General features: G+C 34.1%; 2 protein-coding genes across 2 annotated transcripts in view; one reads left to right on the top strand and one right to left on the bottom strand.

The window, feature by feature from the left end:
• The window catches only part of LOC106139518 (uncharacterized), a 180,660-nt gene that overhangs the window by 88,285 nt on the left and 72,891 nt on the right, over positions 1–19,484 (top strand). The gene's annotated exons all lie outside the window — the stretch shown is intronic.
• Positions 1–19,484, bottom strand: part of LOC106139699 (uncharacterized) — a 170,182-nt gene that overhangs the window by 130,909 nt on the left and 19,789 nt on the right. The window contains exons 2-3 of the mRNA XM_060948240.1: positions 5,603–8,368; positions 4,332–4,431 (exon numbers count right to left, since the gene is read on the bottom strand). Of these exons, the coding sequence (XP_060804223.1) occupies positions 4,332–4,431; positions 5,603–8,308 (2,806 nt within the window). The 5' untranslated portion in view covers positions 8,309–8,368. The remainder of the gene's footprint in view (positions 1–4,331; positions 4,432–5,602; positions 8,369–19,484) is intronic.

Genomic DNA, 19,484 nt, shown 5'->3' with positions numbered 1-19,484 from the left:
TGACATAACAACCTCTACACGCCACACTAGATTTACAACTAAGTAATCAAGTATAGATCTATTCTAATCACTTAACTAGACGACCCTCTAATCTTTATAAAAGCTGTTTATTTTGTTGGCTGTAGTTTCTCATTATTTTCTCATCTTAGCTAACAAGTAGGTCACGGGCGCTTATTCTCAAATCGGGTTTTGTGGAAATAGGATTTCGTTAAGCTATGAAAATTAAATGCCTCACTCTCAAATTGGAATTATGCTGAGATGAAAATTAAATAAATCCGACGAGAACGTTACGTGTGCGACTCGTTTTATTTCAATTCGCTCCGTATGAGCATTAATCTTGTTTAAAGTTAGATGCTCATGGAAACTTCTTTTATTTCTTGCCTGAAAATAGACTTACTACCAGTTTTCAAATGATAAATTAATTGTTGAACAGTCGTGAAAATTTTACAATACATGCAGACGCATGTGTTTTACTTGAAGATTTTTGTTATGTTTTGGATTGCCAATTACAAATAGATAGTCATCCCGTTAACTTGATTTTAATTTTTTTAAGACACTTATCGCTATTAATCTACTATCATCAGTTTTTCTTTACGAAAGTTACGCTGACCGCAAGAGCATCAGTTAGTTATTAAAATAATGTACTTATCTATAACTATCACATAAAAGGGTTATTAGGTAGTAGGTAAGTACTAACATGGCCGCGATTCGCGAAAGTATTCGAAATTGTGCACCTTGGAATGGGCTCTTTTTTGGTCATCTCGACAACTGACGATCCTAATTCCTATCTCCTATTTTCAAGGAGACCGCATGAGTGTCCTAAATCGGTCTAACCACAGTAATCACATACGCCTTTCACAAAATGCCAAGCACGTATCTTCAAAATTCAATTAGAGTCCCATCTTGGTTTTGAACGGAATTAAATTGAATATCAAAGATAGTGCTGATTTGGATTCTAGATGTATGGTTGTTAGATAAGTGGAGGCTATTTAATATCAGCGGATATGGCACTTGGAGCAGTGCCATAGCCGGACTATATTACAGGGGCTATAACTCTTAAACTGAATGTATTACGATCACATGCTTGAGATTTTGGTAAGGAATTACATGCATAATAAGGTAACATTCAGGTATGAATTTTGTCACGAATATAAGTCATTGTAATAAGGTTCTTAATATAATATGTATTAGTGCAGGATCGCATTTTAAAGATATCACATAATATACATACATATATTTAGTTACGAAAATATTAACTATATGTAAGAAAGAAATCCAATAGAATCCATCGGCAAATATTAAAATAAAAAGTGGTCTAGGGCCAAGATGGGTTCCGTACCATCATTACGTTTATTACCTAAATAAATACCTATTTATTTGTTATATTAAAATATTTTAACCAAAATTTCCTTTCTAGCATTAAATATTTATTTATATTTTTTATACAAATATATGTATCTAGTCTATATGTTTCCGTTATTAATATTTAGCAAAAAGTATGAGGACGCCCTTAATATTTTAATTTTTTTTTATTCTTGGTATTTGTTTTCAAAGCGGCAATGGAAATCCGTACAATTTCAGCCTTCTAGTTATCTCGGTTTATGTGATACAGCCTGATGACAGAAATACGGACGGATGGATCAAACAGCGGAGGCTACGTAATAGTGTCTCGTTTTTACCTTTTAAGTACACAGAAACCCTAGAAAAGATAAATAAAGGATTAATAAAGAGAAAAATATTCCAAGAAAGAAGGTATAACCGACGAACCATGACAACCGACAAAAACGTTTAAAACATTTATCGCAGCAACGAATAAAATAATAAATAAAGTTAACTTGTAACATGAAAATGAAAGGTCAGTTTCAGCAACAAACCGTCCAACTTCGAACGGAACCACGTATAGCCAGTTAAAAGTAAACTAAATTGAACTGTTACAATTCTGGAAGTTTCGCCCGAACGTTCAAGCCGATACACTGTGAGAGGATTAGAAAATCCACTGGAAACTGTTGGATAACAAGTTGAAAATGCGGTAAATATAGCAGCTTTATATTGTGGGGATAATATCTCAAGTCGGGGTGATAACAGGCAGGCAGCAGATAGAAATATTGCGTTATCTTTTCCCAGCATACATTCCGTCTGCATCTTTGAGTCGAATTCAAGTTTGATTTAAACAATTAAGTGATTGGAATTACATTAAAGATATGGAATATGGTCAAAACGGGAAGGGGAAATTAGGGCTCAATAAGCTTTTGGTCGTCATAAATTAATCTTTCCCTGAAACAACATCTATCCACTTGATACAATCCATGGACGCTTCTTTCGCTTTATCAACATTTGTCGCTCTACTGCAAATTCGTAGGTTTTGAGTACTCTAAACCTGACATTTAATGCGTTACAATTTTCGTTACCTACACAAATATTAAATACAGCTTTAATATTGATCCACAAAACTTTTTTTCAGAATGCTTGAATAACAAAATATTGAAGATTTTAAGAGGAGGTGAATTTATATCTGTTATAGTTCAATTAACGATACTAATCACTTAGTAAAGAATAAATGTTGATTAAAAGTACTTAATTAAGAAAGCTAAACTAATTAATGAGATCATAACAATCACTTACATTATGTGTACAAGATGACAACCACAAGTAGACACACAAATCTTTAGGGATCAGGAGTGAGTAAGTGGTGAATGAGAGTAAAACATGGGAGATTATGTTAATAGGCGTTATAATATTATGAGCGGATTTGGCACAAATTGTAGAAGATATAGAAAGAAAAAATTATATTCAAGTATTTTAAAAATTTTACATTGTATACAGCAATAGCACTCCTTCAGAAATAGACTGTTACGTCGTTGTCTAGATCTGTTATTTAATAAAAATAGGTGCAATGATTTAGATAAGCAGATAGACAAATTTCGCTCTTAACAAAGAAATACCAATTGTCTTAGTTTTTAAGTTTCTTTTCTTGAGTTATATTCTTAGTCATTCAATATTTACTAAGTTATGTTAACTCCTCAACTTTGCTCAGTTGGACTATTGACCACTTAAAATTGTTATTGTAGTGTGTTTCTTCTCCGTCGTTCGCCATGATTTGAAAATAAATTCACTTTTGACTGCAGGAATGGGTAAGTATGTTCTCCCATCTGACCTCTAAGAGCTAACCCATGGCCTTGAACTAACCTTCTGAAATATTAGCTGAATAAAGAAAGAGCGTTCTGCTCTGCTATAGTCAGTTTGGATCATCGATTAAGTGTCAATTTCTGTATCGTTCTTAATTTGTAAACTCAGGCCAAGATCTGCATTGACATCTATACGTCTGGCGGGTTGCCAATGTCTGTTATGATGTTAACGTTGGCAATTTTGAATAAGGATCTTATAATGTTCATTTGCTTTCTTGCTTGCGGCTTAAGATAAGCCACATAATTATACTGAATTTAAAAAAGAATATTCCTGGAAATTTTACATGCGTGTTCAGAAAGAAAAACAAAATGCTTTAATGAAATAAAAGTTTTTCCGCGATACTGGAATACAAACTTTAGTCAACCTATTATAAATCCAATTTCTAAGACAATTTCATCAAAAAAATTATAAAATTCTAATGTGAAATACCTACTTATATGAAATTATATACGTTAAAGTGCCATAGTGATATACTAAAAACATAAAGATCGCCAGCTGCCACTGCTCAAGCTCCAGCAGGAAAACCATATATAATCTTAATATTATTCTTAAGGCGCTGAGCAAGGTAATCATAGTCACTCTGAAATTTTTTTTTCATAAAGCCATATAGCAAGACACCTACGATACTATCACAATAACAGGTCAGAAATTTTATATGCGTATGAAACAGGAAAAGATTATGTTGAAAACATTCATTTAAAATACAGTATAAGTTTTATGAGACCACGAGTATAACTGTGCCTGCGCCTGCGCCTGCGGCGAGGTCGTCTGTCGAAACATTGACCTATTTAGTGCATTCTGACGTAATGGATACAATGAGTCTACTCTAGAGTTAAGATGTTTCGTGTATGTTTTTGAATATTTTGACGTGATTTACATAAAATATTAGAGCCTTAAAGCAACAACAGGTGAACCTAATACTCAAAGTATTATCTACCAGTCAACCGTTTGCAATTATTTATGTCCTCTTATGGGATTTGAATACGATCTACATGATACAAATAAAAACGGATATTTAAATAAAATATATGATGACCACGATTTTAAATTAGATAAGTCAGTTTTTTACACGAAACTACTCCAGTCTCACCTTGGATCATAGTTTAAAATCATGGAAGCACATAAAATAGATAGATTAAACTCACCTGGATGCGGATGAGAATGAGAGTGCTCTGCTGGAGGCTGCATTGACGACAGCGCCGAAAGCGGGGTGTATCGAGCCCCATCCTCACGAGAACAGCCCTCCTGGTGAATAATCACAACTTCAATATTTGTTACCTTTTACACGTACTATACTAATAATTAATATAAAGACATATGATCAGGCTTCTTCCCTGGGAGGAAGACAGAAATTAAAAGTTACACTTGTAATGTACCTAAATAATTCTATGTACTATCCACATTCGTCAAACTTTCAAGAAAGCTCGTCAATTTAGAGTTCTCTTGACCACCCACACGCACTTGCACGACTTTTGTGTTTTTTACAGATTTGTCTTTCCTAATCTTCATCTATACTTCTGTAGGCACCTAATATTATAAGGAGGAAACATTTGTGTTTTTGTATCAAATGTTTTCACACAAAAAATTCAAGGCCGATTCTAAGGATATTCAGCAAGATACAGACAAAATCTTCAGGAGTAACATAGGCTACTTTAAGCTTTAAGCGAAGCCTAGCGTGAAAATTAGTATGAAGTATAGTGAAAGTTATTATTTTAATAAACAAAATTTCGAGTATTTTTCGGATGTCATAAGCAACGATGAAACAAATACGTAAAAGTTAACGTTTGCAAATTTTTGTCCAAGTGTTCCTAGATTAGTACCCAAAGCAGTTACAAACCCAGACTAGAGTTGAACATAACATTAATAAGGTTTTACGTGTCAGACGATATAATCTCCGTCAAGGGTAACACGATGGGTACTCCTTCCACGCATAAATCGTTTACACCCCGATTGATAACTTTCTTGCACTCAATATTCACCATTTTCATCAAAAAGCAAAAGGTCCGTTTTTCTCTGCTCCATTTGCGAAGGTAGAGCGATGAAGGATAATGTAGGGATAAGGTCCCGAGGCGTGTTTACATAGAACTTACTTCATTACCGGGTATTAATGAGACCCGAAGCGCCGGCAGGATCATCTTTGTTATGCAGCAATATTACCACAAATTTTCTGACTTTTACTGTTTAGATAGATGTCTTTAGAGGTGAGAAAGTATAAATCATCATCGGTCGTTGTGTACAATTTTAGTTCATGGTTATTTAATATATTATTAGCTTATCTAATAGCTATTACGATATATAAAATCGCGTATACATATATTTATTTTTTCAAGACTTAAGCTTTAAGATCCATTTCGTATTTTATAAAAATATTGTTTAAGAAACAGTTATATTATTATATAATATTATATAGTCTTACCTTTTCACAGTTTGCCGTTGCAGTAGTCTGTGTGTGACTCGTCGAGGAGATGCGGTACTGCATGGCAGTGCAAAAACCCTCGTGATGAGTCGAATACACTCCAGTGATTGTGACGTCAGTATCCTGATTGACTATCACTTCAACTTTCTGCTTCCGATCAGCCACTTGCTCATCAACTTCCTTTTTTGGTTCTTCTAGTTTTGCTTCCGACTTAACGCCGGAAGTTACCCCGTTTTTTGGCTTCTGAGAAAAAGATTCATCACTGCATGAATCTGAAGTTGTTTCATCTTTATTCGATTTAGGAGACCGTTTTTCATAACTTGCAGCCAGTATAGCTGTTGCGTTCAAGCTGGCCATTCGCTTTTGAACCACCATATCTTTTAAATCCATGACCACTTCATTTCTGTTTCGTTTCTTTTTAACTGGTACACCTGCCGTCTTTTTCATTTTAGCAGGAGGTTTTTCGGAATCCGACGATTTTGTCGTAGATTTTACCGTTGTTTTCTTTTTATCGACGACTTTCTTTTTGGTTTCCATTTCACTATCTTCACTTGATGAAGTTGATGATTTTGGATCCCAATATTTGCCAGCGCTTCTAATGCCCGGAACGCCTCGAAGTGATCTCTGCGGTGGACTGTCATCAGAACTCTCAGAGCTTTCGTCTTTTTTATCTTTTCTATTTTCATATTCAGACTCCGATGTACTTTCCTGTTTTTCAATATCTTTCGATTTTGGTTCTTTCTTTTTAATAACAGTAGCTTTTGATGTACTTGGTAAAATGGGTCTGTCAACAGTTTTCATCAATCCCAATTCCATATGTGTTCGACTTTCATTCTCATATAGACAGTGCACTTTTGCAATAGCGTTAAGCGATGCCATCCTATGCTTTTTAGGGCCTGACCACATGGACAGAAGTTTCAGTCTTCTCTTACTAGGTTTTTCCCCTGCTAACATTGTTTGTTCTCGAATGCCACCATGAGAATCTTTTGAAAGTTCTTTAAGTTCTTTAGATGTCTTAGAATCTGAAGTTTTCTTATATTTCTTACTTTTGGTTTTCTTGGACTTAGGAGTGTCTGATTCCGAGGATTCTTTGGTGTCATTATCATCATTTGATTCGCTTACACTTTCGTCAGAAGAAGTATAGTGTGATGTTTTCATATTTATGGCAAATTTAGAAGTATCAATTTCTTCATCCGATAAAGTATTCTTCTTCTGTGGTTTTTTCGTTTTACCAGGCGATTTTTTCCCAGGAGATTTTATCTTATCTGTTTTCTCATTTTTACTCGGAGAATGTTCCTGCTCTAAGAATTTGGTAGGACTAAATGGTTTCCCAGTTATACTAGATTTTCTTGCTACCATTTTATATGATTTGCTCACTATGGGTTTTGGTATTTCATCTGAGCCTTTTTCTTCATTTACTGTAGCACTGCTCGGAGAAGATGATGTCAATGTTAATAAATTATCGTCAGAAGTGATTTCTTCTGATCGTTTATTTGCTTTAAGTTGCTTCACTACTTCTTCTATAGGTCTATGTGGAGAATATTTCTTCCTTTCAGTATCTGTCTTTTTATCAATGATCGTACCCTTGACTCTCGCTATAGGTCTCACCCTTCCTACGTTTTTGTTAATGGGACTACGAAAGTCACATAAAATGCTTTTTGGTGAATCTACTTTTTCTGTAAACGTATAAACATCAATATCAGGGCCTTGAGATATGAGAGTGTTACTGACACTTTTATCTTTGTTGCTTTCTTCTGTCTTTGTTTCTAATTTCATAGATAAAAATCTTTCTGATACACTTAAATTTCCTTTTGAATTTTTGCAACATTTTACATCAATGTCAACAGTTCTCGGTGATCTAGAGGAAGTAAAAAACTTTGGTGGTCGTTCAGTTTCAGATTTAGGCGTATCAGGTAAAGAAGGTGATGTTATTTTTGGTGACGAACCAGTATCAATGCCAGGGACAATAGTACTACCAACTTTTTGTTCCAACTTAGTGTCATTTTTGTCGTCTTCTGATGGTAATGTAATTTCTTCTTTAATATCAACCCCTTTCTTGTCCTCATCATTTTCCTTTTTTGTGTCATATTTCTCGGATTTAATTTCCTTGCCTTGATCGTCTTTAGGAAATTCTAGTTTTAAAATTTCCACATTCTTTTTTTTCTGTTTACCGATTGGGCCTTTTTTAATAAGAGTTTTTGCTTTAGAAAATTTTGGAACTTTTGTCTTAACAATGTCTAAATTAATTTTGTACTTTATATCATCGTTATCATTGTCGATACATTTAGCAACTTTCGCATGTTTTATTTTCGTGGGTTTGACAGATTTCTTTGCTGGCTTGGGTTTCTTATCAGTTGAACTTTTAAGCGGTTCTTCTTTCTGTTTAAGTTCTTTCTTGGATTTTTTGGATGGTGAATCATTACGAGCAGAGTTTGATTTCGACGAGTTAACCTTGGGGCTGTCGGACAGCGAGTCACTCTTTTCACTCGCACTAGATTCGCTATCATTTTTACTGCTGTTGCCATCATTTTTGCATTCTCTTGGAGAAGTCTTTTTAGAAGCTTTAGCTGAAGTTTTACTTGTAACAGTTTTAACTTTTTTCGGGGATACTTTTTTCTTTATTTGTTTTTGCGTGGAGCTGGCCTTGAAAGTTGTTTTGCTCAAAGCTCCTCTCTTAGGTAAAGGTTTTGAAGTCTGTGACCGCATTGTCCGCAGTGGTCAGGTCAATGTTACCGACATTGATGGACGGACGTTGGGTTTCACATCCTGAAACAAGGAAAAAGTCGTTAATACATTGAAATTTGTGTATTTAAATGAAAGAAGGTAGCCGGGTGTACAACCCGTTTTTACCATGATGCAGCCGTCGTCGGCAGTGGAGCAAAAAACCTTTTGTTGTATGATTTGGCCCGCGACAGATGGCCGTTATTGTAACGCTCAACTCCTGGGTGAAACGTAACGGTTTTTTGGTCCCGAAGACAAAACTAATATGTGAAGATAGAGCCTTTGATTTTATGATATTATAAATCTAGAATGTTTAAGAACTGATTTTCGCGATATGCACCCATTTATATGTATGGTATAGAATAAGTATTACATAATATACCTATCTATAAGTATTGAAATATATAGAAGTGTTAACGTAAAAAGATCTGAAATGTTGTATCATATATAAATGTTCATCCTTTCAATTAAGTAGGAAAATTCATTACTTAAAACTTACTGCCAACTGTAGCTCTTAATTAAGTAAATTTATTAAAATGCCATTAAAACGGCATTCAGTCGGTGTCATCATTAACTTAAAAATAGTATTAAGCAGATATGAACATGATTGCTAAAGCCCTTAAGTGTATAAATGAAGCACAATCATAAACCTTTGATAAAAACAACATTAAAGAATAAAAAATTATTGTTTTTGGAAAAGGTTGGGGCAATAAATTTAAGCAAGCTTGCATCTGCCGCGATAACACGCTCTCATATGATTGCTGCTTGTGTGTTTATCTTTACAAAAAAAAGGACAAAACTAACCGATTTTATACCTGGAGACACGTGCCGGGTCATTAGGAGATAAAAAAGAGTGGCATGTGTTAACAAAACACAATACATGGGTCATTATACTGTCGGACATTGGGATTTTTTGTTATGTAGTTGAGTATAGTCCAAAAGGAAATGTTACGCTATAGTAATAGTGTGCCTACACTTTTACTGAATATAAAACATACTAGAAGACGCCTGCGTATAATGAAAACTCCTTTTAATTGCAAATCCCGCGGGAATTTAGGGAAATCTCTTAGTTCACCCCAAAGCCACATAAGGAACCTACATGGCAAATTTCAAGTCTCTAGAGCTAGTGTGCCTGTGCGTTGTCTGTTAGTCAGTCAATCATTCACTAACGGAAGAGGTTTATATATAAGTAGATTGTTTTCCTGATACTTCATATGTTCACTTCCAGGGATATTCAAGGCCGCCATTTTTTACTATACAATTCATTTATTATTCCATTCTTTCCACAATGTTTTTTTTATTGCATACTATCTGCTTCTAAGCTGTGTGACCAAAAAATCATGTAGCTTTATTCTAACTAGAGATCTTTTTCTTATAGGAGAGACTAATAGGTACAAAGTAGAATATAATTACAACATCTAAACCTCATAAGCAATTAATTGATATAAATATCGGTTCTCGAGTGGATCCCCTGTAAGTTCGCGAAAGTCATACGGGAGTCAGCTCATGTTAGAACTTGACTAACCCAGTCTGGAATCATGATAGATTTAGGCGGAGTTAGTTCACGCTGACAAACAACCGTAAAAATATTGCTATATCGAAAAAGCATTGTTTTATTCTCTTTGTTTGATTTTTAGGTTATACGGCTCAGAATGTAATTAGAAAAGCGCTATGATGAAAGAGAAAGTATGTACAAAAATCGTCTAGTTAGAAATTATCCAACTAGAAATTCCTAAATTAATAGCTGAAAACAAACAAGATTTTCCAATTCGATTTTATCTGAAGAATTACAAGATAATAAAATGAAGACATAGGTATTTAGTTGGCGTGAAACAAAACAGAGGCACAGAGTCATAGAGATCGGAATAATATAAGACAGTAGAAATGTCATCCACAGGAATGATGTGTGAATTTGTATTGTTGTATTTGAGAGTTTTCTTATATAGTGTAAAACTTTCTCAAAAGCTGTCAAATAAGATGGTAATGTTTGGGTACTTGAACAGTTGCGATTCACGATTTTTTCCCGAAGTAGTAGACAGATACTACATCTTTCCTCTCTTGCCACGATCTTTGCGTACTTGTTTCGCTTCTTTCATAACTCGCTTTACCACTTCTTTAGTCTTATATTATTCCGAATTCTATGGATAGAGCAGTAAAAAACGCAATATTCATTCGGAGCTAACATCCGAGCGTGGCGGAACTGTTGAACTATTCCAATAAAAGTTTTAAACAGGCCCCTGGTACCATTTCGGTGAAGAGGTAAGTATACCATTAAATAATACTGGCAACAGGCCGCTGTAATACCGAAATAATACAAGTACAACAAAATCATGCTGGAATATCTTATATGTTCCTTAATTTTTTTTTTATTAAATTATATACTGATATGTACAAGTATTTATATACTTGTACTTATGTATATTATATACAAAAGAGGACACTGACTGACATATCTACGCACAAACTAAACCACTGCGTCTAGTCACATTTAAAATTTGACATGTAGCTTCCTTATGTGGTGATGTGGTGTAGGGGTGAACTAAAATATTTCCCAAAATTCCCAAAAGTTGCACTTAAAACGTTCTTAAAAAAATTGTAAATGGGACTTTCCCAACGCCTGTCTGTGTCGTTTTTGTGAACAGAGTTATAAAATATTAGCTAAAGGTATTAAATAAATCGAGTAGGCCTCTTAAACCAGTTTGGGGCACAGGGCACGTCTTCACATAAAATTAAACCTAGGTCATTTTAGTGGATATTAAATGTTACAAATTCAATCAAACAACCGAATGCATTTCAATTAGTTCGCAAAACCACATTTATACAAAAATTAATTCATACTCAAACGTCGTAAGGTCTTCAATGGACACAAGTTATAAAAGGAAAGTTTAAAGCGGAATGAATTTATCCGGGCAATATTTCTTCAGTAGGCACCGTTTAATTATAACTCTTAGCACTTTGTGATTCGCCCGCTTTCATCCGAGGTTGTGGGTAAATAATTAAGCGATGACTCGACCGTCTTTTGTCAAGTTAATCTAATAGAAGCGACAATTTGTAACTGTCATCATGATCCTCCTAATGTAAGTTTTGTATCCTCTTCTATCTGTGGAGCCCGGGGTCCGCTTGTAACTTTGATCCTGGGGAAGCAAGTTAGGTCATGCGAAGCAATTACCGGTATGCAGTATTGTAATATAAATTATAAAGTATAATATATAGTATAAATTGGGTAATTGCAGGGTTAACTATATCAGTGTAACCAAACCGTCACTTTTTACTGTAGATCTTTCCAAAGTTTTTCTTCTTCAGTTTCAAAATCCATACAAGCATACAATTGTTTCTTAATTGTACTAGGTATTTTTGTTAAAAAAGCGCATTATAATTTCAATATTAAGACTATTTTGTACACAAACAATATATAAAAGTAAGAAAATACGTACACAAATTATTCTGCCACTCTTTAGAACAGGATCGTGACCGCGTTTATTAATATCAACGTCAATCAAAACAATTGATGTTCAAACATCATTTATTTCATAATCTTTAACAGTTTCTGAGTGTTTCTGACTTCGTTGAAATTGTTTTTGCGTGAAATCAATAACACTATAGGTAAAAAGAAAATGCTGGTTAACTGATAGACTAGTCAACGCATAGTCCTTGGGCCTACATAAGTAATTTAAATATTAGAATAATATCCCTTATGTGGTTCGGGAAATTCCGGAAGTTTCTACGGAAACAGAAATTGTTTGTTTTACGCGAGCGGACGCCGGGGTATTAGTAATATAATCTGACTATTGCGTTGCTGAATGCATGACTAACTAAATCACTCGCAGCCGAATCTACTGAGCTTAGAAGGCCTCAATTTCGCATGTAAGTTATTTATGAAGTGTAACAACTTAGAGATGATGTCCGGATATTCCCACGAGACCGGGAAATAAACGAGATTTTTGGACTATCTTATTTCGATATTAATATAACCGTATTGCGGTTCAACGAGCGAGCAACGCGAAGTAATCCATCTACTTACTTGAACAAACAGAATCACGAAGGATTTTATAAAAATTTACAGGAACAGAAAGCTTCTGCCTTAATGATTTTTTTGTGTATGTATATATTGTAAAATATATATTGTATTTTTTATATTTTACGTTTGTATATTGCATTTTTAATAAAAACATCTATATCGTTTGCGGGGCAGACAAAGCCAACAGTCTTAAAAAGACTGACAGTCCACGTTGAGCTGTTTAGCTTAATGATAGAATGAGATTCAAATAGTGACAGGTTGCTAGCCCATCACCTAAACCTAAAAGAAGAATTCCAAGTTTATAAGCATATCCCTTAGTCGCCTATTACGAAATCCATGGAAACGAGATGGAGACAGTTTTATTTCAAACGTTTAAAATATTTTATTCCTTCAATAAAAAAAACGGTTGAATAATAAAGAGACATTTATTGTTATAGCGTTAGCGTTACCATCAATTAATTTCTATGTAGCCGTTTCTTAGAGTCACTGCATTATTATTTATGTCGAACTTCTCATTTATATTTTTACCACGGTATCCTATCTGTCCAGTCCATAATCCGTGATCCGCTTTCGAGAATCCGTGGTTTGACTGCGGGACGCGAAGTGGGGGGAGCGGGCTATCGATCTGTCCCGCGGGCCATTCCATTCCCGCTCTTCCCGCCATCCGAAATACCTCAGATTCACTTTTACGCCACTTGCCCGTCAATTACCGTAATTCAGATAAGACCCGCCAATTGGCAACACCAGGTAATCTAACTATGAGAATCATGCGCTAATGACGCGGTAGGCGTCTAGACGGAGGGTGGCGCGTCACTTCTGTCTTCTAGTTCATTAGGGCTTAGTTTCCATACCGGGGTGGTAGCGAAAATATATAGTGTGTGTCAGATTGTAAAAGTCAATCACGGGAAAGGCAAATACACTTGAAATGTTTATTTTAGGCGAAGGATACTTCAGATAGTGACAGGTTGCTTACCTGTAACTATCTAATTCTCATTTCCATCATAAAGTCCTCCAGATGAATGTGGTCTTCTAGTTTTTTTGAGGCTGTGTGCTCTATCTCGTAAGGGACAGAGACTTGATAAGAGCTTTGTACGCTATGTCTCGTTTTCATGAAATGTTGATACACTTTATTAGCTTTATTTATACATCTTTTGAAAACAAGAGAACTTATTGTCTGTCTCCTATTTTCTTAAATAAATAAATTCGTCCCAAAATTATGCCCCATCACGTTGTTTGTCCAATATGCTCGTGTTTTTCTTACTTGTTGTCAAGATATCATCAATCTTACTTCTCTTCCATATGTTTTTGTGATATACTTATATTTATTTAAGTATGTGTTTAATCTTTAGTTCTTTGATTTATAATAATGATAAGTATTATGGGTTTGCTAGATATCAATTATTAACTTTGACTATTGAGTCTACTATTTTTGTAGGACAAACAACGGTCTGCAATTGACATTCATCATTAGTTTGACTTCGAAGTCAATTATCCTGTGTCCAAACAAATAAAATTCCAAAAAATAAAATGGTAAGGAAACAGAAATATACCTTGTGTGAGAATTATAAATATGAGCAGTTAATACACGAGCTTTAAAATTATGGTAGCCATGTAAAAATGCGCGAAAACATTAAATGTACAACGTAGATCTAACTTAGGGTTAGGCTTATAAACTTTGGATTATTCTTTTAAACGATGGGTTTGCAACCTGCCACTATTTAAATCTCAATTCTACCAATAAGCCAAACAATCTTTTTTTATTTTACCTTTTCCTACTTTTATTTCTATTAATTTTTATGTCAAATTAAAACAACTTGTAACTTAACTAAGTACTTGCGTTATTTTAGACCGCTTTTTTTTTTCAAAAACCCTTTCATAAATCATGTTCCTTGTTGTTCTGCTTTCAATGTGCATCATTCTGGTAAAGGACATTTTATCGTTATACTGTCAAAGCACAGCGTGAAGTGCCATAACTGTTAGCCTTTTTAATTTGTTTTAAGAGTGCGCAGTATCGTGCTCACAACAGTCGATCGGGCACCGCAAACAAAACAAAATAAACATTCCGCCTTCCAAATGCTTGTTTTTAAACCGTAGAGCCGCCAGCCCACTCTATGCCTTGCTTGGTTTAGATATTCCATGTTTGTCGACAATTAAAAAATATTGTAGCAAAAGATGTCAATATGTGATAAAAATGGGCAAGCTTTTTATTTTTTAGATTATGTTACATTTCTTTTCACAATATTTAATACATTTAACATAAGGTAGGTATGCAAAGTTTAAGATTATAATAACGTTTCAGTGGTGTTCGACTTATAAGAATTATTTTGTGGGTTATAGATTAACTAAGCCGATTGTATTACCAACAATGAAATGCTGAGTTTGAGCTAAATTTTAACGTAGGATATATTAATCCGTATTAATTTTATATTATGGATTGGACGTCAGCTTTGATTGCATATTCATGTCGAGCGCTAATTTCAATTTAAGCTTCTCATTTTGTGAAATTATTTCAATGAAACAGTAATGTTTTTATAAATTTAGTTATTATCAAATCCTAATAAATAAGGCAAAAATTTAAGTTTAACGACATTAAGAGAACTTATTTGATTTAATCATGATACGCATACATATAATATTGTTTTTATGCCAAATGAGATAAATGCAGCAAGCTCGTAAAGACTGGACCTGCAACCTGTCACTATTGGTGACAGGTTCCTAGCCCATCGCCTAAACGAATTTATTACGAGTTTATTAACCTTTACCTTGATTGACTTTACAACCTGCACGAGCAGAGAAGCAGCTGGCACACACTGCTTTTAATTCGCTACCAGACCAGTAATGAAGCTTGAATCATGATGTTAGTATCAATGTCAATATAGTTCTCTTCGTAAAGGCAATACCATTACCCGGAGAGAAATCATATAGTGGTGGACATGGCTCGCCTGTCCGTTTCATTTAACGGAGCCTACCTCGTTAGCGGGAATGCAAACCAGCGGGATTTAATTAGCATGGCTATAATATAAATTAAAACGGGTACAAAATTAATCTCACGTGGAGAATTTATTAAATAAAACTATATTTTTTTTCAAATTATTTCTTTTTTATTGGACTAAAATTAACTAGAGAAGGAGGAAATTTATGAAACAGCTGTTTTTTTTCGCTGTTTCGTTTCATTTAAAGTCTCTGCAATTTAACAAAAAGATGAATAAAATTGTTATTGATATCTTCGGCAATCGGAAACCAATATCATATTCGTAATTTTACGCTAATAAAATTTACATTTGCAATAAATATGTTATTTGGAATTAATTATTATTATTTTAAATTATTCTCTTTTATATTTCCTATGAATCCGGAGTGTGTAATACGGACGGAGGTAAAGAAAGTGTTTTCTACATTTTCGTTATTTTGCTCTTGTACTGAGTGTGATGGAGCTATGCGTTTCAGTTTTTACAAGGAATTAGGTCACCTAGTTGAACGTGATTGGAGCAGGTACAAGCTGGACTAGGTATTTTTATTACGATAATGGCATATTGTCATATATGATGTTCCTTTTTGTTTACAGCAGGGCTACAAGGCTAGAGCGACGACGTTTTTTTCGTCTGTGCCGTTTCAGGTCATAATAAAAAGCGAAACAGTTATAATTTATCGCACGATAAAAACGGTGACGCGCTTGCTATGCTACCCCCTAAGGTGACATGTAGTTTTGTTTTTAAATTTTAAAAGTACATTTATGTTATATTTTTGTTGTTAACAGATAAACTACTGGTACTACAAAGATAATTATATAACGCAGTTTAGACATTATGAATCAAATTGAGATGTCAAACCGAAAGCAACATAATAATCATAATGTGGCAGGTGTATTGTTCCACTTTAAGTTTTTTTTTTAAATTTTGTATCTGACTCCCATCAATTTTGTCTTACGTCAACAAAATCATTGTAAATCTTGATAAGTTATCAAAGGAGTGGCTGTTTCAAAAGAAAGTAATTTGTGGTTATCGCGCTCGCGATGATTTATAACAGTGAATAAAGAAATTACGTTCAAAATAAGAGCTGTAAAACCAAGAGGAAAATAACATCCATCCAAAGAACCCTAAAACTTTCGAACATGGAATAGAATCTGGAGCATAACTGACATTCAAATGACCATCAGAAATAAAATGGCTTTTTTCCTGAAAATTTTCCAACGGAAACAAAACCCCTGAATACGAAGCCATTTAGTTCCGTCCACCCAGTAAGGGAAACAGACGTGATATTTGTAAAAGTATATTCGTCAATCTTTAGATGAGAGTTCATCGGTTAGGGGAATTTTTACGTGAACTTTCACTGGAACGTCTTCGCTTTGATCACGGTACGATCATGTTAACCAACTTTTAAAGTCCATTTACAGATAATATTACGTAACGTAGTCTCTAGTCAATACGCGTGATCGTAGGGCTTTATAAGGGTTTTTCTTATCTTTCGAAGCTATTCATTCTCGCTTGGAGACGGAATCGTCCCTTGAATATTTTTCGACATTTTGAGCAGGACACGAGATGTTTAAATTTGAATAAGTACTCTCCAGGCAAATATGCTTTCATGAGCCTCTATAGGGAAGAGGGCTGAACTATTTCCATTTTCTTATGCTAATTGTTATTTTGAAACTACATTATTTTTGGACCCACGTAGGTATACGATAAGATTATATGATGACAAGTAATCGCAACTTTCATTCAAAAGTTCCTATAAATGTAATTTGTCGTAATTTCTGTATTATTTCTAGCTGTTAAAGCTTGCAAAATCAAATTGATATGGCCAATTTATATTATTAATAGCCTAACGTACTAAATTATAAAGACATTGAACAGTTTAAAAAGGTAATATTCCAAAAAGCTGCTTAAATTACGTTAAGCGTTATTTAATTTGTATAAATCGCTTTACGCAAAACATCGCTGCATTTTACTAAATGAGTGTTTGGTGTTTCCCGCAAGATTCACCCCACGTAACTTCTCAGCTAGCTAAATAAACCTCGTACTGTATAATAACAAATTATAGAGCCTTACATATAATGAGCAAGGTTCATTTATTCATGCTAATATCATAATTGCGAAAGGCTGCCTGTCGGATATACTTTAACGCTAATTTGGGGTAATAATAGACTTTTGAATGTTTTTCGATTATAAAAATACTAGGTCTTGTCCGCGACTTCGTTCTCATTAAATTTAATAAAAGTTTTACTGATTATTTAAAAGGGGCTGTCATATTTCCTTAAATATATTACTGCAAAGTTAAATGAAATAACGATTTTAAGATTTTACGTGAAAAAGACAAACGTGAAACTTTCGCATTTATAAAATTATACATAGAATTTGTAAGATAGATTTGTCCTGCTATGTTATTTTTAGTCCGAATTTGTGTACCTAAGTATTTCGTTTATACGTACCCCCTACACACATGCCAAATTTCGTACCTAGAAGTTTCGGCTGAACATCAAGTAAAATAGTAGTAAATTAAATATTGTGGGTCAATTTTCAAAAATGACAAGTTCGTAGTATCACTTATGATACGTTTTTTTATTCGAGTGAAAAGCAACACAAAAAGAAAGTAGGCATACCCACATCTGTACTGTAGATATTTTGTTTTAATATGAAGGTTTAAGTACGAGGTACAGCGCCACATGCCGGCCAATTATCCACTGAAATAGCTGTTACCGGCTATCATCCGATTAACTTATACACAATTAGTTAAGAGGAAATTTTAATTAAGCACTTCGCGTGTTGTGTCACTCCACAGTCTCGCTTGCTTAGGGTGGGGATACGCGGTGCAAGTAAGGATTATATTACTGACTAGTTAGGACTACTAATAAATTATGTGTTGTTATTAACTTGAATGGCTTGAAAGGTTTAATTAGGTTATGTAATTAATTAAGCGATTTGTTAAGGCCGTTGATACATGTGAGTGACACTTTTTAAAGTCTAAAGTCTAATACTAAAAGTAAATTAAGTTTAATTCTAAAGTTGAATTTATACACGAAGCGTTCATCAACTGTGTGGTTACCTCACGTTATTTTCCCTCACCAAAAATTTTCTAAACTTTAAGTACAACATTTTAATTCCGATTTAATCTGACTCACAACTGTATTGTTAGAGTTTACATATAAACGGAATTGATAGTTTGATGTTATTCTCGTTAAGCCTATGCTGGCATAGTTTTAGCAAAGCTATTTATGCAACACGATGAATGTCTGTTGAATACAACATTCGCATGCACATAAATTCGTAACTATTTGTCTGTGTCGACGATTATGTTGATGTGAATGTTGTGCCATTATTTTTTATTTAGTGTATTAAAAATTTATATACTTGTACTTATTGTATATGAAAGGGTTTTTTATTTTTGCTCTCGCGAGACGAGAGTAAACGATTGCCCGGAAGTTCACTCTAATGGGAACAACAATAAATACCTATTACGAGGATGAAGCCAAAGGAGTATGCATCAAGATCGTAGCAAGTGGAGTTCTTGATGTATGATGGAATTGCACCTCGAAGTACCTACCTCTGTGTCAAATTCCATCAGTCGCTCTTTTAAATTTTCATTACAGATGTTTGTCGGTAATTATTCTATATCAGTGACATTCGTAGGTACTAAAAATAAACATTTTTGAACTGTTGCTGTCACATCGTTAAACTCGGGCCTTATGAAATAAGCGCTGTCATAAATCAAAGGTAGAAAGTTAATTACCTCATATTACTCCGTAAGTTCAGAATAATTAATGGAATTCCGAGCGATTTCAATGTAAAATGAATTGACACGTGTTTGTTCTCACCCATATTCGTGTTAACTCAAACAGTTTATAATCATATTACTGTGAATTTATACATATACGCTTTGTTTTTAATAAATTGTAAAGACACGATTTTCGAATGTCGGTAAGTAATTGTTTATTATGACAATGCCTTGTCACCTCTTTGTTTTGGTTAAAACTACAGTGAAGTATATTATAAATGTGAAAATTAGTTTGTTTGTTTGTTGTCTCTTCAGGCTTTAACTGCTGAACTTATCTTAAAATTTCAAGAAATAATTAAGAGTCATGAAGAATAATATAATTTTCATTCCGGTGAATACTATACTTCCCGTGGTATTTGCGAAAAAACAGTATTT

Source organism: Amyelois transitella, chromosome 15, assembly GCF_032362555.1.
Source record: "Amyelois transitella isolate CPQ chromosome 15, ilAmyTran1.1, whole genome shotgun sequence".
Lineage (NCBI taxonomy): Eukaryota > Metazoa > Arthropoda > Insecta > Lepidoptera > Pyralidae > Amyelois > Amyelois transitella.
This window is presented reverse-complemented; position numbering and strand designations above follow the sequence as displayed.